This window comes from Sus scrofa, chromosome 5 (assembly GCF_000003025.6).
Source record: "Sus scrofa isolate TJ Tabasco breed Duroc chromosome 5, Sscrofa11.1, whole genome shotgun sequence".
Classification (NCBI taxonomy): Eukaryota; Metazoa; Chordata; class Mammalia; order Artiodactyla; family Suidae; genus Sus; species Sus scrofa.
In genome coordinates this window covers 71,497,451-71,524,842 of record NC_010447.5, presented here as the reverse complement: position 1 = coordinate 71,524,842, position 27,392 = coordinate 71,497,451, and the positions used below count along the sequence as shown (strand labels likewise).

The 27,392-nt window shown below is 38.3% G+C and overlaps 1 protein-coding gene across 1 annotated transcript in view; it reads left to right on the top strand.

Moving 5' to 3' along the window:
- The window catches only part of SLC2A13 (solute carrier family 2 member 13), a 378,855-nt gene that overhangs the window by 149,011 nt on the left and 202,452 nt on the right, over nt 1–27,392 (top strand). The window contains exon 4 of the mRNA XM_021092534.1: nt 19,243–19,351. Within this exon, the coding sequence (XP_020948193.1) occupies nt 19,243–19,351 (109 nt within the window). The remainder of the gene's footprint in view (nt 1–19,242; nt 19,352–27,392) is intronic.

Below are 27,392 nucleotides of genomic sequence, written 5' to 3'. Positions count from 1 at the left end.
AGACCTCAGAGGACAGGATGTTCTAGAACATCCCTGAAAAGCATTTGGCAGCACATTGCTTCACCTCTCTTTAAATTTTGCATTCAAATGAGCAGGAGCCATAGTAGGATATAGTCTAAATAAGCCGTGAATAAGTTGAGTAATGAGATTAGAATCATTCCCACATCTCTGATAATGAATCCGATGCTATGCGTTTTATATACGCATAACTGAAAGATACATAGACATGAATTTTATTTTGTAATTGAATTTTGTGGTACAGTGAGCAGATTGCATTTTAAAGACTTTGCTTCGGCATTCAGAAAAAGTAGATGGCTCAAAGCATTTCTAAGTAGAAACTCAAATTTCAGTCAGTATTTTAAATAGACACATCCTGACTCCCTTCACAGATTGCCATTGACCATATGGTAACTACAGACATGCCTCAAAATAAAATAGCCATATGTAGAGTTTCAAATACTGACCTCATCCCTAGAGAGCTATATTTATCTACATGAGCATCTCAAACCGTTATCAAGTAAAATTATGGTTTGTGTCATGTTAAAAAATTAGAAGAATCTGCCTAATGAAAAACAATCACAGGTTAAAAAATACCAAGACATCTAATAACCACAGACATCTAAAAGCAAGGTCATCTGGGATCTGGAGGAATGTCTTTCAGATTCTCCTAGCCATTATACACAGTAGCTTATCATCAGAGCAGCATTAAATGCTATCCTGTGCTATGGTCATCAAAGTGGAATTAGTAGAGTTCCCTGGTGGCTCAGCGGGTTAAGGATCCAGTGTTGTCACTGCTGGGGCTCTGATTACTGCTGTGGTATGGTTTGATCCCTGGCCTGGGAACTTCCACATGCCATGGGTATGGCCAAAAAAAAAAAAAAGAAAAAAAAATGTAGTGAAAATATTGAAGGGTGATCAGCAGGAGTGCTCACCATGTGTATCTGTTCTGAAGCTATTGGGCACTAGATGCAGATTTTTTTCTGTGGCTCTGCTAATCAAACACCAATATTATCTTTTTCTGGTTCTTACCATACAGTTTCTAGAGCAGGACATGTGGAACTCACTCCTCCCAATTCCTGCTGCCAGTTGTTCTCTGCTGAAATTCTGCCACAGTTTATCAGAACTTTTTAGCTTGTGGGCATGTGCCTATCAATTAAAAGCATGGAAGAATTGTTGTAGCAATTTGAAAAAATTGTTTACATCTTTAATGATACCTCATTTTCCTCATCTAAGAGGAGGGGAGAAGAGGTCAGAAGGGGCATCCTGATCTGAGGTTCTGCAGGTAGTAAGAGATTCTTGTAATGATGATCTTTGTAACTACAGAACCTCTCTGTCTCTCTTTGTCGCTATCTCTGTCTCTCTCTACATGTAATATATATAAAATACATACATGTGCATATACACACATACATTATATACATATAGATGTGCATATATCTGTGTGTAGGTTTATGTGTATATGAGAGAAAAGGAAGATTTTCAAGACCTGTATAGTGTTCAGGAAAGCCCTGTTTCACATAGGTGTTGTGTTATTATGCTAGTGAACCTCTCATGTCCAAGTTTTAATTTAAATGAAACTCCTGCTGATCATCCCTTCAGCATTTTCACTAAATCCATTTGGATGACCCTAGCACAGACAGCCTTTAGTGTTGATTTTATGTGTTATCCTAATGTGTATAACAACTGGGCAAGGAGAATTCAAAAGACGTGTCTCCAGATGCCTGAGTATCCTTGGGTACTCAGGGGTATGCTATGTGCCTAAAGTTAATAAATAATATTAATCACTCCTAACTGTTACTTGAGAGATTTAGTTTTCCTTTTCTTTCCTTTGGATGTAGTAGTATTTATTGGATGTCATTGAGTGATGAGTTTTGTTTCAAGTAGTGATAGGTTTGTCTTAAAATGAAATTGTGATTTTGAAGGAAATCACCCTTATAGACCAAAAACCCTGAAAATTGCCACAAAAGGTTACTGAAATTTCTGAACCTATCTTTATAATAGATGGGTAAACCTAAATTCTGCCTTTTCAAAGCTGAGGCCCCCTCATGTAGATAGATGGATAGATTGGATGGATGGGTAGATGATAGATAGATAGAGATACATATTACTGGATTTATAAGTAGAAATTTTGTTAAAATTTATTTTGAAATCATAGTTTTGTTTCTTGTTAATTTAGAACATTGCTTTATTCTAATCCAGATTTATAAGTAGTTTTTAAGAGTATTTTGAATTAACTCAGATTTATCAATCTCTCCCACCTTTCCTGCTTATCTCATTTTGTTCTTTCAGTTTTGGTCAAAGTAACAAGACGAGTCATTAACAGAAAAGTGTAAAATTGTGGAGTTCCCGTTGTGGCGCAGTGGTTAACGAATCCGACTAGGAACCATGAGGTTGCGGGTTCGGTCCCTGCCCTTGCTCAGTGGGTTAACGATCCGGCGTTGCCGTGAGCTGTGGTGTAGGTTGCAGACGCGGCTCAGATCCCGTGTTGCTGTGGCTGTGGTGTAGGCAGGTGGCTACAGCTCCGATTCAACCCCTAGCCTGGGAACTTCCATATGCCGCGGGAGCGGCCCAAGAAATAGCAAAAAGAAAAAAAAAAAGAAAAGAAAAGCTTAAAATAGTAATAAAAATGATCAATTCCTTTTTGTAAATACAATAACTTTTTAAAATTAAAACTCATATACAGCTTGTTAATGTGCATAAACTTCCTTTTCAACATTGACTTGCTTTAAGTATTGATCTCATGAAGAGGGGGTATTTAATTGGTCACTTTAGGCCATAAAATGTTTTGTGGAAAAGAAAATTAAAGTTGTTGTGGTACAGTATTGTTCTTAGCATATCCTTGTGGAATAAATGAAGCTGTGTTTATGCAGTTCACTGGTCCTACTGATATTTAAGTTGTGTTAGATTTGAGAAATACAGTAATTATATTTTTTCATTTTTACTTAATTTTTTATTGGCTTTCTTCTGAAATTCTGTTAATTTAAGATGAGAAGACTAAATGGCATATATAATAAAGTTTCTTCCATAGAAATCCATGGTTTGATTCATACTTGCTGTGGAGATCAGTCTTTCCTCTTGTCTGCAAAAGTGACTAGTGACTAGTATCCTTTACTAACTCAGAGCAAGCCATGCAGAGCTTTAGTGGAAAGACCTTAATAGCTGAGATGCCAGTGAATGAAAGCAGCCGAAGAAGAGAGATTTGTTTTATTTATGTACTATGATATAGGATGTTTTTGGATTGATACTATGAACAAAATCGATTCTAGAATCTATCATCCACCCTGTGACCTCCAGGATCCTGTGCACCAACACTCTTGGATTTAGCGACCATGTGTATTTATGGAGCTCCCTTGTAGGATCTGTCTGTTGTGTTCATGGTGTGGTAGACATTAAAATCTTTTCTTTTCTTTTTGTTTTTATCCTTTTAGGGCCGCACCCATGGCATATGGAGGTTCCCAGGCTAGGGGTCTAATCGGAGCTATAGGTACCGCCAACGCCAGAGCCACAGCAATGCTAGATCCGAGCTGCGTCTGTGACCTACACCACAGCTCACAGCAATGCTGGATCCTTGACCCACTGAGCGAGGCCAGGGATTGAACCTACAACCTCATGGTTCCTAGTCAGATTCGTTTCACTGAGCCATGACAGGAACTCTGACATTTAAAGTCTCACATGTTTTAGCATACCTGAACAAATGACAGATAAGGTTAGTGCCTTATCCTTTTTCAACAGAATTTATATTCTGCTGTGTTTCTTATTTTAGGAGGTAAGCCTGTAAGTGAAAGATAAGAGTACTAGAAAATCCCCCCATTTTTTTGTCTTTTAGATCCGCACCCACGGCACATGGAGGTTCCCAGGCTAGGGGTCTAATCAGAGTTGTTGCTGCCGGCCTACACCACAGCCACAGCAATGCCAGATCCTTAACCCACAGCAGCAAGGCCAGAGATCCAACCCGCAACCTCATGGTTCCTAGTTGGATTCGTTTCCACTGCGCCGTGACAGGAACTCCAGAATCCCTTTTTAAAAAAATAAATACATTTTTCGAGTCAACTCTTCCATGCACTCAACGTTTCCATGCTCTATTTGGAGATTTGAATTCTATTTTGGAGAACTTGGCACTAAGTTCTTTCCATCAAATATTTTTTTAAATTTTTTGATATTTTATAGTTTTATTGAGATATGTATAATTGACATACAGCACTGTATAAGTTTAAGGTATACAGCACAATGATTTGACTTACGTCATGAAATAATTAACACAATTTAGTGAATGTCCGTCATTTCATATAGATACAGAGGTAAATAGAAAAAAAAATTTCCCTGTGATAAAAGCTCGTAGAATTTACTGTCTTAACAACTTTCATATGTAACCTATACCAATAATAATTATATTTATCATATTGTATATTACATCCCTAGTACTTATTTATTTTATAACTAGAAGTTTGTACTTTTGACTACCTTCATTTAATTTCCCCTGCCCCCCACGCTCTACCTCTGGTAACCACAAATCTGATCTCTTTTTCTATGAGTATGCTTATTTGTTTGTTTTGGGCCACGCCAGCAGCATACAGAAGTTCCCAGGCCAGGGATCGAACCTGCACCACAGCAGTGACCTGAGCCGCTTCAATGACAACGCTGGATCCTTTAACTTGGTGCGCCACAAGAGAACTCCTGTTTGTTTGTGTTTGAAGTATAATTGATCTACTGTCCCTGTTATACAACGTAGTGATTTTCTATTTCTGTACATTTCAAAATGATCACTAGCATAATTCTGGTTATATATGTCTCCATACAAAAATATTACTTAATTGTGTATATCCCTCATCTTATACATTTCATATCCTTGACTCATTTTTTTGTAACAGAAGTTTTTACCTTCAAATCTCCCTCACCTGTTTCATTTTTCTCACAATCCCTCCCCTGGTAACCACTATGTATTCTTCTTTTTTGTTGTATTTATTTCTTTTGTTCTTATAGGTATGACATGTAAACAATACCATATTGCATTTATGTTTCTCTGCTTGACTATTTTACTTAGATAATACCCTCTAGGTCCATCCATAGTGTCGAAAATGGCAATATTTCATTCTTTTTTTATACCCAAATAGTTTTCTATTATATATGCATGTGTATACCACATGTTTACTCATTCATCTATCACTTCAATTGGGCACTTAGATTACTTCTCATCTTGGCTATTGTAAATCATGCTGAAATGAACAAGCGATGCATCTATCTTTTCTAATTATTATTTGTTTTATTGGATAAATACCCAGAATGGAGTTGGTTTATTTTGTTTTTATTTCTGTTGCCTTTGGAGACTGATAAGAAAACATTTGCGTTGTTGATGTCAGAGAATGTTTTGCCTATGTTCTCTTCTAGGATTTTTTTGGTGTTTGTCTTATGTTTAAGTCTTTAAGACATTTGAGTTTATTTTTGTGCATGATGTGAGGATGTGTTCTAGTTTCATTGATTTATATGCAGCTGTCCAGTTTTCCCAGCACCATTTGCTGAAGAGATGGTCTTTTTCCCATTTCATATTATTGACTCCTTTGTCAAAGATTAATTGACCATAGGTGTCTGGGTTTATTTCTGGGTGCCCTATTCGCTTCCATTGGTCTGTATGTCCGTTTTGGTACCAGTAACACACTGTCTTGATTACTGTAGCTTTGTAATATTGTCTGAAATCTGGGAGAGTTATGCCCAGATATGACAGTTATATTTGGAAGTTCCCAGGCCAAGAATCAAACCTGTGCCAGAACAGTGACCAAGCCACCACAGTGACAACATCATATCTTTAACATGCTGTGCCACAAGGGAGCTCCCCAAACTTTTCATTTTTCTTTAACATCTGAACAAGAGCCTTGCAGGATACAATATTATTGGTTGTAGGTTTTTCTCTTCCATCACTTCAAATATATCATGTCACTCCCTTCTATCCTGCAGTGTTTCTTCTGAAAAGCCATCTTATATGTAACTTGTTCCTTTTCCCTTGCTGCTTTTAATATTCTCTCTTTATCTTTAGTTTTGCCCTTTATTACAGTGTATCTTGGTATGATCCTCCTTGGATTGATCCTGTTTGGGACTGTATGTGCTTCTTGGACCTGGATATCTCTTTTCCTTCTAGGGTTAGGGAAGTTTTCAGCTATTATATCTTCACATGGGTTTTTTTGCCCTTTCTCTCTCTCTTCTCCTGAGACCCCTATAATGTGAATGTTTGCATGCTTAAAGTTGTCCCTGAGGTCTCTTACATGGTCCTCATTTTCTTTATTCTTTTATCTTTTTTCTGTTCAGATTCAGTGATTCCAGTAGTCCGTCTCCCAGCTCACTGATCTGTTCCTCTGTATCATCTAATCTGCTATTGATTCCCTCTAGTGTATTTTTTATTTCAGTTATTATATTTTCGTCTGTGTTTTGTTCTTTGTATTTTCTAGCTTTGTTAAACACTTCTAACCTCTTACTCTATTCATCCAAACTTCCCCTGAGTTCTTGGATCATCTTTATGATCATGACCTTAAACTCTTTATTGGTTAGACTGCTTATTTTCATTTCACTTAATTCTTCTTATGAGGTTTTATTTTTGTCCCTTCATTTGGAAGCATTTCTCTGTCACCTCATTTTGCCTAGTTTCCAGTTTTTATTTCTATGTATTTGATAAGTTCATTACATTTCCCAAACTTGGAGAAGTGACCTTTTGTAAGAGACATTGTAGGTGTCCTAGCAGCCTACTCCACTCTGGTCACTAGAGCTATATGCTCCAGGGGTGCCCCCAGCGTGGTCTGCATGGGTCATTCTGTCATATGAGTTTACTGATGTGGTTGTTCTGGTAAGTGTGGCTAGCCGCTGGTCTGGTTAGTTTTACACTCTTCCTTAGGTGTAGGCTGGTTGCTGCTGGTGAGTGGAGATAGGTCTAGTGCAGACCCCTGGTGAGAAGTCCTGGTATCTGACATGGGTGGTTGTGGGGCCAGGGGTCCCTGATCTAGTATCAGCCTCCCGATGGGTGGTGCTAGCACCTATAGCTGGCTGCATGGGCTGGGGTGTCCTGAGGGTTGTGTTGGCCCACTGGTGAGTGGAGCCAAGGCCCAGGATTTCCCTAAGCTGGTGCTTGCCTATTGATTTGTGAGCTGGGTACTGACACAGTAGACTACAGGTCTCTGGTGGCCCTGGGGCTCATGTTCACCCACTGGTGGGTGAAGTTAGGCCCTAGTGGATTCTACGGCTGGTGCTGACCTATTAGTGGCTGAGGCCTTCTCCTGGGACTAGTGCCTGCCCATTGTTGGACTCATTGTTCTGGTATAGGAGCCCCTAACTGGAAGCCCATTTTGGTGCTCAGACCTTCACTCCTGAGAGAGAACATTCATAATTGAAATTATGCTCTCATTTGTGGGCCATTCACCCAGGGGTCTGAGACTTGATTATTCCACATCTCTGCCTCTCTACCTATCTTTTATCTTTAGCTTACATATCTTTATATATTTCTACATATCTTTAGCTCTAGAGTATCTCTTCTGCTAGTCAACCAGTCTTTCTCATCAATAGCTGTTCTGTAAATAGTTGTAATTTTGGTGTGCCCATAGGAGGAGGTGAGCTTGAGGTTTTTTGCTCTGCTATCTTGGCCACATCTCAAAACATATTGATTATTTTTCTATATTTAATAATTAGCACGTGTTTTAATAGGTAGAAGATAATTATTTTTCTTTTTTAATTATCTTTTTTTTTTTTTTTTTTTTTTGTAAAAGAGGTAATTGAAGAGTGGAAAAGACAGTTGGGACAGGAATACCCAGGAACTTAGATATATATATTAAAAAAAAAAAACCAAATCTATAAGGCTACAAGGTATATATTTTCTAAGTTCCTTGGTATTTTTGGAATAAATATGATTTTCTGAGAATCATGCCGACAGAAAACACAGTCTCTTTAAGTTATATTTCAAGGTACCACATACATATGTTTGCAGCAATCATGCTTCTAAAATGGGGTGGAACAATCATGATTTTAGATATTCTGGCCTATTGTAAGATCATGAGCCCTTTAATTTGGCCTGAAAAAAAAATTTTTTTTTTTTTTTTGGCCATACCCATGGCATGTGGAAGTTCCCAGACCAGGGCCAAACCCATGCCACAACAGTGACTCAAGCCAGTGCAGTGATAGCTCTGGCTCTTTATCCCGCAGCATCAAAAGAGAACTCCATCGGCCTGGTCTTTTTCTCTTTTTTGTATCTTTATTCATGGCAACTATCACATGTAAAGCCAAATATAGCAAGAAAGAAGAGTATAAAATGTGGGGATGGTGGTTAGGTTTTCATCTTTATTCTCAATAGTCCTTATTTGTTGAATACTTGAATCTAAAAAAGGATCATGTTGGAGATCCATCATGGCACAGCGGAAATGAATCCAACTAGGAACCATGAGGTTGCGGGTTTAATCCCTGGCCTCGCTCAGGGGGTTAAGGATCGGGCATTGCTGTGGGCTGCGGTGTATGTCACAGATGCTGCTCTGATCCTGCGTTGCTGTGGCTGTGGTGTACGCCAGCAGCTATGGCTCCATTTCGACCCTAGCCTGGGAACCTCCATATGCCACAGGTGCGGCCCAAAAAAAAAACAAAAACAAAAACGAAAAAGGATCATGTTATAGACTATTGTTCAAATGTACATATAAAATTTACATACCCCCATGAGTACCAAGCAAACAGTTTGACAGTATATAACACTGAATTTAATAGAACTACCATTTATTATAGGAGCCTATGGTATGGTTCTTATTGATTTATCACCTCGTGTGTATCACTGTTCTGTGTAGGGGTGTTCTGTTAATTATAAAAAATAGAAATTAAAAGTATAGAATTTATTTTTTATGTTAATAAAGCTCTTTGAATTATTTCATGGAATCTTAAAAATGAAATCTCTGTTTACATAGCAGGAAAACCCATGCAATTTATTGACAATTTTTTTATTTAAAACTTTAAATTGTACTCAACTACAGAGCTTATGGATGAAATCGTAGCATCATTATTTGAGTTTTGGTGCAATATACTTCACATGTATTACCACCTTTAGTTATCAGATCACAACTGTGAAGTAGCTGTTTTCTCATGGACACTTGTGAGGCTCAGAAAAAGTCAAGAACCTGCTCAAGGACACATAGCTTCAACATGGTTGAGCTGGATTTGAATGTGGGTTTCCCTGGGAGTTCCTGTTGTGGTTCAGCGGGTTAAGAACCTGACTAGTATCCATGAGGATGCAGGTTTGATCCCTGGCCTTGCTCAGTGAGTTAAGGATCCAGCGTTGCTGCAGCCGTGGCATAGGTTTCAGAGGAGGCTTGGACAACTAGCCCACCACAACGTCTTGGCAATTTGATTTCTTTTGAAGGGATTCAGAATGTATTGGCAAAAATGCCAGACTGTGAAGGAATGACTGAACCACATGGGGTTGAATTTATCAATAGCAGCAGTCTATTCTTCCAAACAGAACATGTGCCAAGCACCAGCTTATAATCACAAACATCATCTGCTGCATCCTGAAGAGGAAAACAGCATGGGTGTGCTCAGGATCTTAGTGGTGGTTTATAATTAATCACAACATTGTTTAGCAACTTGTAGTGCATTCAGATTGCTTCATTCTCGAGTTCTCAGTAACCAGTATTTGCTCTGGTGTTTCTTTCTCCCTTCTGCCCTTTCCTTCTTTTCTTCTTCATATTCATTAAATAAATATTTATTGAATCTATTCTGTTTGTGTGACCCTAAGTCAGTACAGTGGGAGGCACAATGATAAAGCATTCACCCCACATAATCCAGTATGAAAGAGGCATCAACTACATAACCTTCACAACAGATTAGCCAGCAGTGAGAGCACAAGAGAGGTATTCAACTGACACGATGATTTAGATGATGGCATATCTTCTCTTGGGAGCAGGGACAGCCTCAGAATGGGAACAGTATACAAGACAGGGACGTAAAAATATGAGGCTTCTTTTGTGTAAAGCAGGTTACCCACGGATTGTCGAAGCATTGGGTGTGTGAAACAGAGAAACCATGTGAGATAAATCTTGAAAAGCAGGCTGGGGCAGGTGCCTTTCATGGTTGGGTCTGTTATCAAAAGTTTTGAGCAGGTAAGTAAGTAAGTAACCAGTGGTCTGCTTCATTAGACAGGGTGGTAGCAATGTGGAGAGGCTGGATTGAGCCGGTAGACTGGAGGTGTGGAGACCATACACAGACAAGGCTTTCTAATTGAATACATAACATATGTGTGAATAGTAGTCAGCATTTATATAGATATCCTGTTGGTTGTTTCTTTGGAGAACTCTGACATATATATATATAAGTATGGAGGCTGAAAAGACAGATTTATCTGCCCTCTGCAAGCTGCAGACCCAGGAGAGCTGATGGTACAAGGCCCAGTCTTAGAGCAGGAGAAGACAGTGTCCCAGCTCAGACAGGCAGGCTGAGGAAGGAACTTTCCCTTCCTCCTCTTCTTGTTCTATTCTAGGCCTTCATGGATGGTGCCCACCCCCAGTGGGGAGGGCCATCTGCTTTACTCAGTCTACCAATTCCAATGTTAATTTTATCCAGAAACATCCTTATAGACACATCCAGAAATAATGTTTAACCAAATATCTGGGCACCCTGCGACTCAGTCAAGTTGACACACACGTTAGCCATCATGCATAGTATATGCCAAAAAGTTTACTATCTTTAATTTTCATGTCACGTACTATACACTATGTCCACTTAACTGAGAAAGAGAGAGCGGCTTAGTGAGGCAGAGTAATGTGCATTGAATCTCACCGTAGCTAAGCAGTGGAGCTGGAATTCCAGCCGTGGCCTACGCAGGTGCGGTCCACTGCCATGGAGTCTCACCAGGGATACGGATGCAAGCCCAGCAGGGCAGTAGAGAGCTGGGGAGGCAGAAAAGCCACAGATGCACGAGAAGTTTTTTTCTGCCATTCTGAGGAAAGAAGTCAAGTGTATATACATTAATTTTCATTAGAATTTGGCAACTCACTGCATGTGGAAAGTAGGAAGAGGGAATGAATAGCCAAAGGCCACATTTTTTATCCTGACTTAATGTGAAATGACTTCTCTTTTATACATCCTTGAGCTTTCTGGGTTCCCCCCATCCCTCATTCTCATAATGCTTTACATGTACCTCTGTTAGAGCCCTTAAATTGTTGCAGTGGAGCTTGTTTTGTTTCTGTGCATGACCGCCCACCACCCTAATATTGTGAGCTCCCCCAGGGCAGGGTCCCTTCATGTTTCTGTACCTAGCAGAGTAGGCTCAAGGTGGGTGCTCTGGGGATAAGTGGGCTGGAGAACACTTGCTTCCGGAGGCTGGAGAGAACAGTGGAGGTCCAAGGAGGAGGAATATTTGAAATGGATGTTTTGAGAAGGTAAAGGAGAACCAGCTAGAGACAAATGGTGCTCCTCTGGCAACACAGAGGACCTGACCTCAGACACAGGCAATTTGCTCTGAAATTGGGGTGGCTTATTTTCCTAATTATTTGTAAACAATGCTCAACTCCTTGGATGTAGCAATGGAGAATGAAGCAGATTAAAATAATGATTTGAAATAGATAACTTTGGAATTAAGGCTAGGGATGGGGCAAGTGAGGCCATAAAAAAGAGAAAAAGAAGAGATTGAGGGATTGATGTCAAGATGCGCATATGTATTCCTACAGCTTGAAAGTGTTTTTGTTTTTTGTATTGTTACTCATACTTTGCATAATTGTTGATTTTCCTGTGCTAAAAAAAATCAGCTCATTTAAGTATGCACATAAAATTTCTTGACATTTAGGGCATGAACAAGAAGCTAGCTCAAGTCCTACCTCTACACACTTACTAGAGTGTGACCTTAGGAAAGTTACTTCATCTCTATGTGCTTCTTTCCTCATTTATATCACCTGTTCTTCCTTACTTTGCAGGACTCTTATGATGATGAAAAATGGTTCTTAAGGCATTAAGAGCTACTGAAATAATAGAAAATTCATTGAGATTTGAACAGATGCCTAAATTCTTGGTGTTATGAATATGTGTGTTCCCCCAAAATTCATATGTCGAAGTCCTAACCCCCAATATAACAACATTTGGAGACTGGGGCCTTTGGCAGATAATTAGTTTAGATGAGATGATGAGAGTGGAGCCCTCTCTCATGAAGAAGAAGAAAGATCTCTCTCTCTCCCTTCCCTCCCTCTCCTCTCCCTCCACACATGCGGAAAGGCCATGTGAGCACACAGTGAGAAGGTGGCCCTCTACAAGCCAGGAAGAGTGCCCTCACCTGGAACTGGATCTTCCAGCATCTTGATCAGCCTCTAGAACTGTGAAAATTAAATGTCTGTCGTTTAAGCCATCCAGTCTGTGGTATTTTATTATAGCAGCTCAAGCTGACTGAGATACTGGATGATTAATAAAATTATTAAAATTAAATATGGCTGCCCAAATCATGTGCTGGTTAATAGCTAGATAGCAGGAGGGGAAAAAATCTTATAATGGTCATTGGGCTTTTGGTATCACTGTGGTGATCTCACCTCGTTTCTCCCTGAAGGATTGCAGTGTGTGAGAAAGGCCTCCTCTGGCTGTCTTTGGGCGAGGACTGTGGGGGTGGGTCCTTGCTGTGCTTGACTGTAGCCTCCTCATAGGGCCTCAGATTGGAGAGCAGGAGAGTAATAATTGAAGCTGAGCACTGCTTATCTTGCTCCCACTGAGGGCCCCGCTTACTCCTCGGAGGCATCTTTAGTTTAACATAGATTTAGTCTGCCAAGTCTGTCAGCAGTGGGGAAGCCTATCACAGTTTGCATCTTGCAATAAATTAGTCAGATGTTCTACTTTTTCTTCCTTAATTTTTTTTTTTGTACATTATAAAACACATAAATATGTAAAACAACAGAGAAGAATAAGAGCTAGGAAAACCTTGAATGGCTAAGGATCCTGCCTCCATGGCAGTTCTCACTTGGTCATCTCGCTGGTGACTTCATTAGTCCAGTTTATTTATTTATTTTTTTCCTTTCTTTCTTTTTTCTTTTTCTTAAGGGCCACATCTGCAGCATATGGAAGTTCCAAGGCCAAGGGTTGACTCCAAACTGCAGCTGAGGCCTACACCATAGCCACAGCCACAGCCACAGCAGACCCAAGCCACATCTACAGTCTACACTGTAGTTTGTGGCAATGCTGGATCCTTAACCCACTGAGCAAGGCTAGGAATTGAACCTGCATTCTTATGGATACTAGTTGGGTTTTGTTTTGTTTTTTGCCATTTCTAGGGCCCCTCCAGTGGCATATGGAGGTTCTCAGGCTAGGGGTCTAATCGGAGCTGTAGCCACCGGCCTACACCAGAGCCACAGCAATGCGGGATCTGAGCCACGTCTGCAACCTACACCACAGCTCACGGCAACGCTGGATTGTTAACCCACTGAGCAAGGCAGGGATCGAACCCGTAACCTCATGGTTCCTAGTCGGATTCGCTAACCACTGAGCCATGACGGGAACTCCCTAGTTGGGTTCTTAAGCTGCTGAGCCACAATGGAAACTCCTCATTAGTCCAGTTTAATCAAATATTATTGCTTCTAATTAGTAACCCCCTGTGCCCTTATTTCAGTGGAGGTCGTGGTCTTTGAACATCTGCATTTTCTCCTTACCTTCCTTGTCATCATTTTCCCTCTCCTTGATATTTAGAGTATTTGTGAAGGTGTGGTTTTCTTTTAGCAGCTCTATTGAGGTAAAATTTACATACAAGAAATGGCACATAGTGAGGGTTTGTAATTTGATAAGTTTTGACACACATATACCCTGCGAAACCCTCATTACCACAGGATGATGAGCATATCCATGCCTGTCAGAAACTTTCCTTCGTGCCCCTTTGTAACTCTTCTCTCCACACGCAATCACTTGTCTGCTTTCTGTCAAACCACTTATACTTGGCAGAAAGTTTTTAACTACAAATTTAGTATTTTTAATAGCTTGTAAGGCTGGATGTTCAAGCTGTTTTTGAGATAGCTTTGAAAGATTCTGTCTTTGAGGGAATTTGCTCATCTCTAAGATGTTGAATATAATACCATAAGGTTGTCCATAATGCTCCGTTACTATTCTTTTAATATCTGTAGAACCTGTATTTGTTTTAGTTCTCTTATTCATGATATTGGTAATTTTGCATCTTTCTCTTTTTTTCTTGATCTTTCCTGTGGCTGCTCTAACAAATTACCACAAACTTGGTAGCTGAAAATAATTTATGCTCACAGTCGGGTGGCCACAAGTTCCAAATAAGTTTTACTGGGTTGAAATCAAGGTATCAGCAGGGCCCTGCTCCCACCAGAGGCTCTAGAGAACAATCTATTCCTTGATTTAAAAAAAAAAAAAATTGGCAACCAGCCGCTCTTTGCTTGTGGTTGCATCAGTTCAGTGTCTGCACAGTCACATTGCTGTCTCCCGTTCTGTCCTGAATCTCCCTTTGCCTTCCTCTTAGATACAAGCAATTGCATTTCGGGCCAACACAAATAATCCAGGATCATCTTCCCATCTCAAAAACTGTTCGCTTAATCACATCTATAAAATCTTCTTTTGACATCTAGCAAGTTTCAGGGATTAGGGCATACATATCTTTTGAGGGGCCATTATTCAGCCTTCCACAGTCTGGCTCAAAGTTGATCAATTTTACTGATATTTTCAAAAGAACCAGATTTTGGTTCCATTGATTTTTTTTTTTTCCTCAGTTGTCTCCTTATCTAGTTCATGGATTTCCATTCTGATCTTTATTATTCTTTTTATCGCATGCTTATCTTGGATTTCCGTTGTCCCTTTTCTAGTTTGTAAGGCTGAATACAAGATCATTACTATAAATTTTCCTCTGTTCTACTTTAGCTCCATTCCACGAATTTTGCATGATACATTTTTATATTCTTTAAGTTAAAAATACTTTGAGTTCCCATTATTTCTTTGATCCATATAAATGTGTTATTCAGTTTCTAATCTGGGGGAGAATTTTCCATGTATCTTTCAGTTTACTGATTTATGGATTAATTTTATTATGATCTGAGAACTTTCTCCTTTTAAAGCAAATGAGATTGGTTTCAGCTCAGAATATAATCTATTTTGGTGAATGTTTTAAGATATTTACCATGCATTTACTCTTGGAAAGAACATTTGGTCTATAAAGTGTTGTCTAAATCCGGGTCAAGTTTGTTGATAGTATTGTTGATGTCTTCTGTATCTTTGCTGATTATTTTCCAAAATCCTATCATTCCTCAGAAAGAAGCAATGAAATATCCAAGTACAGTCGTGGGTTTTTCTGTTTTCCCTTGCAGTTGTATTAGTTTCTGTTTCCCATATTTCGAAGCTTTTATTAAGTGCAGAGACATTTAGGATTGTTCTGTCCTCTTGATGAATTAATCCCTTGGTCATTGCCAGTTGTGCTTCCCCACCTTTTTGCATGTCTGGTAGTTTTTTTTATGGTATGCCAGACGTTAGAAATTTTATCTTACCGTTGAACTCAGTTCTGGGATGCCGCTAAGTTACTTGGGAACATTTGGGTTTTTATTTTAGTTTTAGATGGTTCCCGAGCAATGTTTAATATAGGATTGAATTTATACCGTCACTGTGGTAAAAACCCTTCTGAATATTCTCCCTTGTGCTCTAGGTTTTTCACTTTCAACCCTGTGTGAATTCCTGGGATTCATTTCCTTAGTCCTTTTCTATGGCTCTTTCCCCTGCCCGGGGTGGTTTCCTTGCACCCATCCCCTGATCAATACTCAGCTGAAAATTCAGGGCAGCCTGCAGACCTCCAGTGCCCTTTCTCATGAGTCTGCTCTAGCATTCTGCCCTGTGAACGCTGGCCACCTGGATCCTGAGTTACATCCTTTCAACTCAAGGAGACGTCCAGGGTCTTCCTGGTTTCTCCTCTCTGTGCTGTGGCCTGGATACTTTTTCTAGGTATGAGCTGGGGCAGTTGTAGAGTTCATGAGCTTCATGAATCTCAGGGGCCACTTTTCTGTGTTCCATTATCATGAGAACTACTGTTTCGTGCATTTTTTTTTTTTAAATCTTTTTAGGGCCACACCCATGGCATATGGAGGTTCCCAGGCTAGGGGTCGAATCGGAGCTGTAGCTGCTGGCCTATGCCACAGCCACAGCAACACAAGACACGAGCTGTGTCTGTGACCTACACTACAGCTCACAGCAATGCTGGATCCTTAACCCACTGAGGAAGGCCAGGGATCGAACCCACATCCTCATGGATACTAGTGGGGTTCGTTACAGCTGAGCCACTATGGGAAATCCTATTTCGTGCATTTTTGCATGGCTTTTTACTTGTTTCATGTTGGAGGTAAATTTGATAATTGTTACTACATCTTGGCTGAGAGTCAAGAGCTGGAATTTTATACAAAGTGTCTTCTTTTTAATAGTACCTGGAGAAACTTCTGTAGGCTCAGCTTGCTCACAGACAGCCTGTCCATAGAAATGGCTGCACTTGTCAGACTGTCCTTTTCACCACTGTCAGTAGAGCCTTTGCCACACCTGGAGAGCTGCTGTGGAAGTTCCTTAACATGAGGTGTTTAGAATGAAAGGAAAAGATGAACCCATTTGGGGCTTTTGCGTCTATTGTTTTATTATGTGTAATATTTGGAATCCTGCATTTCCAATCTACTTTAGTTGTCTAGAGGTTATTGTTTTTATTGTGTGGGAATTTTGGTATTTCAAAGACACAAATGTCCTGTTAAAAATAAAGTGTGAAATGTTTGTATACACAAAAATCAAAAGAAATGTAATGAGCAGATAATGATACTTAAAATTTTCACTTATATTCAGCTAATTCATGTATTTGAATGTTTCTTTACCTCGTAGCTTCTATGTTGTAAAGATTAATGGTTTGCATTCGTTAAGTCAGTTTAACTGTCTAATAAAGCTAGGTCTGGAATTCCCATGGTGGTGCAGCACAAATGAATCTGACCAGTGTCCACGAGGATGCGGGTTCAATCCCTGGCCTTGCTCGGTGGTTCGGGGATCCAGCATTGCCGTGAGCTGTGGTGTAGGTCACAGATGTGGCTTGGATCCTGCTTTGCTGTGGCTGTGGCTGGCCGCTGCAGCTCCAATTCGACTCTTAGTGTGGAAACTTCCATATGCCACATGTGTGTATGTGCCCCAAAAAGCAAAAAAAAAAAAAAAAAAAAAAAAGCTAGGTTTAAGATTTTAATGAAAGGAAGTTCATTAATTTTGCTTATGCATAGTCAGATGTGCAGCTGCTTTGACCAAAATTTATCTGTTAAAAAATTTCAGTTTTATAAAGGAACTACCATTGTTTATTTTTAACAGGAATTCCAAACCAAAAGAAAATCCAAAGCCCAGATTTTTTAAAAACTAGAAAGTAAATATGTGATATTTATGTGATAGTTTATTTCTCAATTATTTTGGTAAGTTAGCCTTTAATCCTAGTTCGTCATAATTTCCTCTTTATTTTTCTGCCCTCCAACATCGGTATTACATAATGAGTCCAATCATGGAACAATGTGATAGGGAAAGTAGATGCAGCTACCCAAAGATGATAAAAGATTTCTTACCAAAGGCCGTTTCTCATCTGTGGAGTTTCCTAAAAGCTGAAAAAAAAAAAAAAAAGGGTTTGGGTGTTTTTTGTTTTGTTTTGTCATCAGGATGTTTTTTAAATTTTCCATGGTATATAAGGTAAATTATTTTATTTGAATTTTTTGATTTATGGAAATAGGTAGATGTTAAATGATGCTGTGTACACTTATTTTGTGGCTCATTTATAGATATCTAGCTTTGTAACTGAGTCTGCTCATCTTTCAGAGAACTGATACAGATATTTCAGTATTTCACAAAGTCCGCTTATTTCACACAGCTTTTCTGATATACTAGGTTTTAATATCGCTTTACTTGAAGCTAAAACAATTTGGCATCTATAATATTCTCAGCCTGCTTTCCAAGTGGATTGTGTTTAGTCGACCATTTAAAGACAGAACCATCTGTGGTAAATCAGGTCTTCGTGTGGTTATAATCACACCTGTGCAGAGATGGATACCCTCGCTCCAGTGCTGTTCACTTCTAATTAATGCCCTCGCTTGACATCCTGTATTAACTTTCTTTACTTATGATGGAGACAACAGCACCTTCTATTCCTTTTCTGCAAACTAGAATATTAGATTTGCAAAAGATTCTGAAATAGTGAGATTTCCTCATATTTTAATTTATTTGACCTGGCTTAGGGTTTGCTAATGATAGTTGGCCTCTAGTCAAAAATGGCTCTAATGAAGCAATTAACATGCCAGTCATCCCAGGTTCTTCTGCAGCAGGAATACAATAGGCCCTGGGAGTCTACTCTCTGTCTGATGCCTCTTAAGGCTAACGTGAAGGTGTAAAAGCACCGCTGAGAACAGAAGGAACCCTTTTTGTAATTAGACCCACGCACCAATTCGGTTAGGCATCAGTTGTTGGTCACCTTACTTAAGACCTCAGTGGTTCAGATCTACAGCTTTCCAGAGCTGATCTAGAGTTCTGACATTCAGACCAAGGGATCCGCACCATCTTCAGAGCTCATTTTATTTTGAAGTGATCATCGAATGCCACTTAGGGAACCATTTAAAATATAGAAATACTTTGTGTGGTGTGTGTGTGCACACGTACATGAAAGACATTAAATTTTTTCTTCTCATACTGCCTTTTTCGGTAATTTTTATTAATAATAGCCACTGCAGTCATAGCCAAGCCTGATAACACCTCTAGATTCCTTAACTTTAGTTAAATAGATTGGAATGAATTTTGTTATTTTAGTCAAATAAATTGTGATGAATTCTGTTCCTTGTTTAATTGTTTTTAATGAATACCATTTTTTTGGTTGATTAAAACAATTTTTCCAGTGACTTTGTAAGTAGTCCCACATTGAATGGATTTTAAATAGTAATGAATTGCCCAGAAAGCAGAGGAACAAAGAATGGTTGATATAGCTCCTAGGGACTTAAGGAAGAATAATTTCTGACAGTTCACAGTTGTGTAGATCTTCCTAGTGTCCATAAATTGCTCTAACTTGAATTCTTTCTTGTTGCTCTTACAGTTTATATGCAAATACATCCTGTTTTCAAAAATATACTGTGCCTAGGTTTCTATAAAAGTGTGTATGTTCTATTTTAAAATGCCCAGTCATGTTATTTCACATACATTTGGGGAAATTTATCCTAAGGGGAACAATTACTGTGGGAGCTAAAAATAATAGGCATGTCCTTCTTTTTCTTTCTTTTTTTTAAAAAGCTGGACCTGTGATCTGCAGAATGCTGAGTTACCCCCCAACTCGCCGAGCTTTAATTGTGGGTTGTGGCCTACAAATGTTCCAGCAGCTCTCAGGCATTAACACCATCATGTATGTATTTCTTTCTGGCTTTTTACTGAAAAGATTGTGAAGGAGTTATTTATGTGGAAAAAAGAGTTAGGACTCTTGATGATTTGTTTTTAGTAAATATGTAGGATTCTCTTTTCGGAACATACTAAAGTTTATGATTTTTTAAATCCTATCAAATTGTAACTAGAAGGAAGTGACTTATTTTGTGTGTTGTAATTATTGGCTTTAATTTCATATAATTTTTCTTTTATATCATCTAGTGCTTCCTTATATTTTGAGCTACTTAATGTATCATTTTAATAAGCTCTGTCTTGATTCATGTTAAAAAATAAAACAAAAGGGAGTAACTGGAATGATTAGAGATTAATGGGCACACAAATAACTAGTTCATTTCCCTCTAGGGAAGTCAGTTGCAATGCAATGTGATAAGAACATTAATAGAAGTATATTTTTTTACAACCAGAGTACAGTAGACCAGAGATGAGAACAGAGAAGTGGGGAAGACACAGAAATTCCCTGTTTTCTAGTTTTAAGAATAATCCCCAAAGTTATATGTGTGCTGTGGGGTGAATAGCGGGGTGAATAGTGGCGGTTCTACCATGTTTCATTCATTTACTATTAAACCATTTTTAATGGTCTATTTTGTATGAGAAGCATAGCAGTGAATAAAGTAGACATGGTCCTTGGCCTCATAGAGTGTGCAGGCTGGTGGAGGAATCAACACATTACGTCAACTCACAGTGTAATACAGAATTTCCAACTATGATAATGGCTCTCTTTATAGGACTATTCCAAGAGGAGACTTTTAAGGCCCTAAGTGACAGAATGTGGGTTAGAGAAAAACCATATTTGCTGACAAACTCGTTGTGGGTGAAAAACTCCTCAGTGATAGGAAGCTTTCCCCTGCCACCTGTTGGTTAAAACTATTCATTAGAAAAATACAAATTATGTAAGATTAAATTTTACTTAGTAAACCAATTGTATTTTTACTCTTGATATTTTCCCTTAAATAAATAAATTAATTAAATTAATTCCCTTAAAATTACTTGGATTTTGATGAATTAGTGATAATTTGAGAAGAGTGAATTAGTTAAAATAATGACTAGGCCCAGTGACCCACTAGATCAGCTTGAGAATTTGCTAAGAAAGCCCACCTTAACAGTGTACAATAGCCTTTGTGACCTTGGCTTTAATGGTAATCCTTGATAGACTTCAACTGCCTGGACTATATTTTTAATATTTAGTTCTCTCCTCCTTCCCCCGAACATTTACTTTCATTTCTTTGCTCACCTTTATCAGCTCTATTAAGGCCCATCTGTTGGGATAGTGCCCAGCATTTTTGTTTCTGGATGTGGCACACCGTGACTTTTCTGAGGTGCATCCAGTCCTCCGTGAGGTGATGGTACAGAATTGTAATAAGGTTGGCACCAAGCTTTCAAATGGTGCAGGGCAATAATAACCCTATGCGCCTCCCTAGTTTAGCAACCTAATTTAAAATACGTCCTGTTTCTGAAAATCTTTTTCGAGGCTTTAAATTTTACAAGTTTAAAAGCTTAGAAAGTAAACTTTTGGGGTGCTTTGTGGGGTTCCTGCAAGACAAGGATCACAAACAGAGCCAGCTGAATTGATGGGTGACAGAGGCCAGTGTGTTCCTAGTTAAATGACTGCCCTGTGGTCCTTTTGTGATATCTCATGTAAAATGTGCTGATGAAAGTTTTTTTCTTTTAGTAAAGTATTCATTTATCCAAATCCCCAGACTTTTCACAGTGAGATCAAGTGACTGTAGAGATCCTGATACTCCTGAAGATTTAGGATAGTCATTCATGTTCTTTAGTTATCACAAACAGATGTGATAATAAACTTTTGCTTGCAGTTAAGTATTAATCCTGGAAAGGAGGAAGAATAAAACAAGGTAAATGATGGTTAAATTTAGGTTGTGTTTACCTGATGCGGAAGAGCTAGCAGCTCCCTGAAGAAATTAATATGTCATTAATAAGGGGAGGTTAGAAGATTAGACACATAAGAGACATTATACTATGCTAAGCAACTGCTGGTTGTTCATAGTACATACTTCCAGATATTTATATTTTAAGCCCATAAAACTTAGTGTAAATCAATTTATTTAAAACAGACTGTTTTACTTTCATTATTTGGATGAAAACGACTAATCTGGGACTCTTATATAATGTGTTTTCTTCTGCTTTCTCTAGTTTATATTCATGTGTGCACAATCCTTTTTACATTATTCTTGAAATCCAGTATATACTATCATAGTTTTTGCTTCTTCTAGTTTAAAATAATTTCTTAATTGCAGCCTAATCATTTACTTTTTGTTGTTTTTTAGTAGAAACTATTACATTTTTTCTTATTTTAAAAATATTCCTTAGAGTTCTTTTTTATGAATATTTCATTATATATATTTCATTAGTCTTTTTCTTTCTAGCTTCACTTTTAAGTGGGAAATAAAGTAGGCAGTGATCTTTTATATTCACAAACCAAACTTAATAATCTGTAGAAGTTTAAATGTCCCTATAAGAGCCAAGTTTGTGTTGGAACTTAAATATGAGATATTTTCAGTTCTGTTTCTTACCAAGAAAAGTTCACAGTAAGATCATATGGAAAAATATTGAAAGATAAATCATTCTTGCAATAGTATTGTATAATCTTACCATGTTTAGTTTTCTCTTTTCTCCTTCATAGGATCGTTATTTCTACTTCTTCATTTATATACTATTCTATCTCAGTTAAGGAAATAGATTTTGTTCTTAGAATATTTAGTTTTTTCATTCTCCACCATTTATCACCATGAGGTGTGAGCATATTGAAGTATCATTTGTTTGTACAATAACTTATGTTTATATCCTAACCCATACCTTTCCACCTTCCTCCATGCTTCCAGACAAAGGGCTTGTAAGTTCTGAAAATGATTACATATTTCAGACTGCATCTAACTTTTAGAAGAGGCAATTTTCTAATATGACTCCAATCACTTAAATGTGCAGCTGAATCCATTACTCACAAGAAAGAACAGAGCAAATGAAATTCTGTTTTCCTAATATATCCCTGTTACATTATTGCACTATCTGACAGACTAATAAAATATTCATACATGTGTCAAAATAAAAGGGAAAGTGGTAGGATGATGATGAGTCGTAGTAAGATGAAGATGGTGATGGTTAATGTGAGGACAGCTCGCTTAAAAATTCTCATGGATCTCATCTAATTGCTAGTTATAATGTCAACAATTTTCCATTTTATAATGAAGAAATTTTAGTTTATTGATAAATAGATCCTTTCCACATTATTATTACCACAACCAACATGTGTACAGGTGAGTAATTAGGTAGGTGGACAGTTAAGTAGGGAGGAAGAGAGGGAAAAAAAAAGAGAAAGGATGAAAAAAAAAAGAAAGAAAATGCCTGGTTCCATCTGAGTTTGATAGCATCTTGCTTCTTTTGAGGAACTTAAAATAAGCTGTATTTTGATAAGTCCTGATAAACATAAAACTAGTCCGTCTTAGAGGGGTAGAAGGTTTAAGATTTTTATCCGGGAAGACCAAGTGGTTAAATGGCTTATTTAAATGTAATATGAAAAATTAGCAATAAGACGAGAAGGAAATCCACAGTTTTCATCAGCTTCATGTAAAAAGGATTGTGGTTGTGTAAATTTCTTTTGGACATTCTTTACCAGTTCTCTACTTTTAAGCTACTCTCTGCATAATGCTCCCAGATTCATCCTTCTTACTCTTCCATTTAACACTAACTTAAAGTAGGGGTGGGAAATAGGCAATAATACCCGATGGGCAGATCTTGTCTACCTCAATAACTGCTTCATCTTAATCCCCAGTGAGTCGCTTCTTCTATTGTATTTACATGAGATGATAAAGACTTTTGAAAAATAATGCACTTGGAGTTCCCGTTGTGGCTCAGCAGTAACAAACCTGACTATTATCCATGAGGATGCAAGTTTGATTCCTGGCCTTGCTCGGTGGGTTAAGGATCCGACATTGCTGTAAACTGTGGTATAGGTCTCAGACATGGCTCAGATCTGGCATTACTGTAGCTGTGGTGTAAGCTGACAGCTGCAGCTACAATTTGACCCCTAGCCTGGGAATTTCCATATGTTGCAATGTGCAGCCCTGAAAAGCCAAAGGGAAAAAAAAAAAAAGAAAATATACCCTAGCAATAATAATCTTAATAGCTGTCATTTATTGGGCGTTAATACCAGGTACTACTCTAGCATTTGTTTACTCAATAAATATAAACAGAAAAGGAAATATAGGGCAACACTCTTAGCCTCTCTAATGGTATAATTATTAGTGTCATGATAAGAACAAAGATATTTATTGTTCTGCATATAACAATATTTTCATAAACTCTTGTTCTCTATAAAGATCTTGTCAGGGTGGCAGAACAGTTCTGTTGATTCTCAAGCTAGGGAGGTAAGGCTTAGTAAGTTAAAATGAACTTATTAATTGTGTCCACCATTACACAATTAATAAGTTCTAGAGCTGAGGTTAGAACCCTGATTTTCTGACTCCAAATCACCTGTACTACCCTTTGGTTATAGAACATCTGAAATGCCCAGGGCTGACTCAATAAGGCAAGAAATGAAAGTTAGTGAAATTCAGTACCATCCAAGGGTAAAAGTCCAAACTAACTGTATGCTAATAAAACTGCATCCATCTCAAGAGTCACACGATTCATCAAACGATTTAACCTACTGGTATTCAGTTGAGGCCTTTGCTTTCTCCTCTGATCTGGAGTTCTTGGACAGGCAAGCCTGATGGTTGGATGAATCATTTATATTCGTTAATCATATTTAATTAATTTAATTCTGTAAGTGTGTAAAAAATTACCATGCAATTAGGAAACATGGTATGCTAGGCAGGCATGGCCAGATGGTGGTAAATGTAGAGAAAAATAAAGGTGATAGGAAATAAGAAGAAAAGAATAAGGATTCATGGGCTCTCATAAGTCTGAACCAAAGGTGACATTTTATTCTCTCTCTCAGATCCTCAGCAGGCAGCAGGAATGGCCCAAAGTACCAAAGTTACCAATGTGAGCCTTCTCTGTCTATTAACTCAGTAGGGCTGAGAACATAATCCAAAAAGCTGTTGAGAGATAATATGCTTGTCTCATGGAATGTTTCAGGATGAGTGTATATTAGTCATTTGTGTTCATTAGATTAAAGTCATTGAATAGATGAGAAAATGTTAAGACTCATGGTTCAGTCTTTTGAAAGATGAGTTCAGTGTGATGGGAAGAATATTGACCCAGGAATCTGGATAGTTAGTTCCAAGATCTCTCTCCACCATGGGACTTTGGGCATGCCAGGATATTGCCTTCATTCTAATTACCTGTAAAGTAAAATAGATGAATTTTAATGTAATGTACATTTGAATGAGGAAAAATGGGGTTTCAAATGAAAGTGGAAGCTCAGCATTGCATTTGGAATATTTTAAACCTTTCTTGCGTGAAAAGTTTTCAGGTGATTGATTTTAGGGTAAAAAGAAAAATGTATTTTCTTCACATAATTTTGGAAGACTAATTAAATGCTTACCACACGTTGATCATTGTCCTAGATGTTTAGCTTCTTACGTGTTAAATTACATTTTTATTTCCCAAATGTATCTTTGAAGAAGGATAATCTCGGTTATGTTTGACAGTGCCTGTTTATCCCAGTATTACATATTAGCCCTATAACCTGATGGAGAAGATTCTCCTTGGCTTCCATCATGTTGTCAGAGTATGCTCAAACCCAGTGACCTTCACTGACCTCTTAAATACCATACATGTGAAATACAAGAGAAAGGATGCATCTTCTACAGCTGGAGTCTAAAGCCTTTTTTGGGGGGGGGTCTGTTTTTTTAGGGCTGCACCCACGGCACAGGAAAGTTCTCAAGCTAGGGGTTGAATCAGAGCTGCAGCTGCTGACCTACACCACAGCCACAGCAGTGCAGGATCCGAGCTGCGTCTGTGACCTACACTGCAGCTCACAGCAATGCCAGGTCCTTAACCCACTGATCAAGGCCAGGGATTGAGCCTGCATTCTCAAGGGCATTATGTTGGGTTCTTAACCTGCTGAGCCACAACGAGAATGCCCTAGGGCCATTTTTGGTGCCAGATAGATTCCTATCCTAACATACAAAACAAGGCATTCTCATTAGATGAGGGCTTTGAACAGAATGGCTTTATAATGATTCATCAGGAGGTTCCTAATCACTTTTTCATTTTTCTGTGTGTATGTAGCACACCTGTTCTGATTGGGTCCCCCCATTACAGACCCTAAGACAAAGACGTGGATGTGGGTGATTTGGGAGGGGTAAAGCATGACAAAGCTTGTGATGAGTCAAGAGTGGAGAAAGTGTGATAGCGTGGGAAACACGGTAAAGAGTGCCTTGATAAGAGGTTTTCTCCGGAAGCAATTAGAGCACAATGCTACTGAGGACCAATGTAGAATATTCTGTGCCTCAAACCTATTCCAGGAATATTTATTCATGATCCCCAGTCCCTCAGCGTGAAGCTCACCCCTGAGGATGGTAAATGAAGTCCCTTGAGGTTTCCTTAAGCGATCTCCCGTGGGGCCAGAACTCTCAGGCAAAGACGTAGAAAGACTCAAGGAGCTAGCTCTCAGATTCTACAGTGAGTTTCCATGAAGTCAGAGAGGGGCCAAGAGCATACGGGGCAGGGCATTAAGAGCATCTGTTTAAAATCCTCCACCTTCAAACATGTGTAAAAATAACTTTATACTATGTGGTTGTGAACGTTCTTAGTACCTTCATAGGTATAGCAAATTCACTTTTAGTGAAAAAAGGTCACTAATATGGAAAGTAAGCAATAAAATAGGAGTTTCATAAGAAATGATGAGACTATATATTTTCTTGACTATTACAATCTTTGTTTTCTTAGTGTAATTCACAAATAATTTTGTCCTGTCATAGGAATCTTCAGACTGCACATGCTAAAGTACTCATTTATTTATTCCTTCTACCAGCATCTACTCTATTGCTGATAAAGCTTCAAATATTTGGAAACTAAAATTCTTACCTTTAAGAAGTCCATATTCTCCTGAGCAGATAGACCAAATAATTGCAGTGCAGTATTATAAAAAAACAAATTAATGCTATATGAACACAGAAAAATGAGTGACTGACTCCACCTGGAAAATGAAGAGGGCACATATAAATGAATTTTTGTTATTTTTAAAAATTTCTGTATATCAAGTCATTTTGAGGGCAGAAACATGGCACATCAAATATGAACACAACCTATGCCATTAGCTCTGAATGTAAATCCAAATTCACCACACTTGCTAGCTGTGCAAAGTCAACAAGCTTCTTGATTTCTGAGAGCCTCAGTGATCTGAAAGCCAGGAATAATACCTCCTGCAATTCATGTGGTGATTAAATGAGACAGCATGTATGTAAGGCACAAAGGGGAACTTAGAGCATGTTAACTTCCCTTCTGCTCACTGTGTATTGCTGCTCAGAAATTCTAGGGCATTTGTGGAGATCACGACCACTGCAGAGTTAAATCATCCTCTTAGGCCCATACCCATGAGTCTAGAATTTGAAGAACTGTTATAATACCCTTTTTCATCCTTGCCTATTTTTCAAAATATAAAAAGCAGTCAAAATTGTATTTTATTTGAACTTAGAGATATGATAGGAGTGTTGTCTGCTTCAATGTTAAATACATTCTTTTCCTCTTAAGTCAGGGAGAAAAGACCTCCATGACATTTGAACAATAACAGCTAGTATTGCCCCCTTAGGAAGTGGGTGATCTGTGACTGCAACATTACCCCAGGTGGAATGACTTATGGTTTAAGTCAAAATATAGTCAAATCCTTTGGGAATGTTTTCTGAATTAGATGTGAATTTAAGGTTCTATAATAATTAATGGAAATTTATCTCCACAGTATGTAAAGTAATAGTAACTGAGATTTGGGATTCTCTGGGACATCTTTGGTGATATGAAAATAGAGTTTCCTCAAGTGCCCTTTCTCTGAATTATATGTTTTGCTGGAAGGTAAGCAGAAGAAATGGAGTTGCTTTAATGAG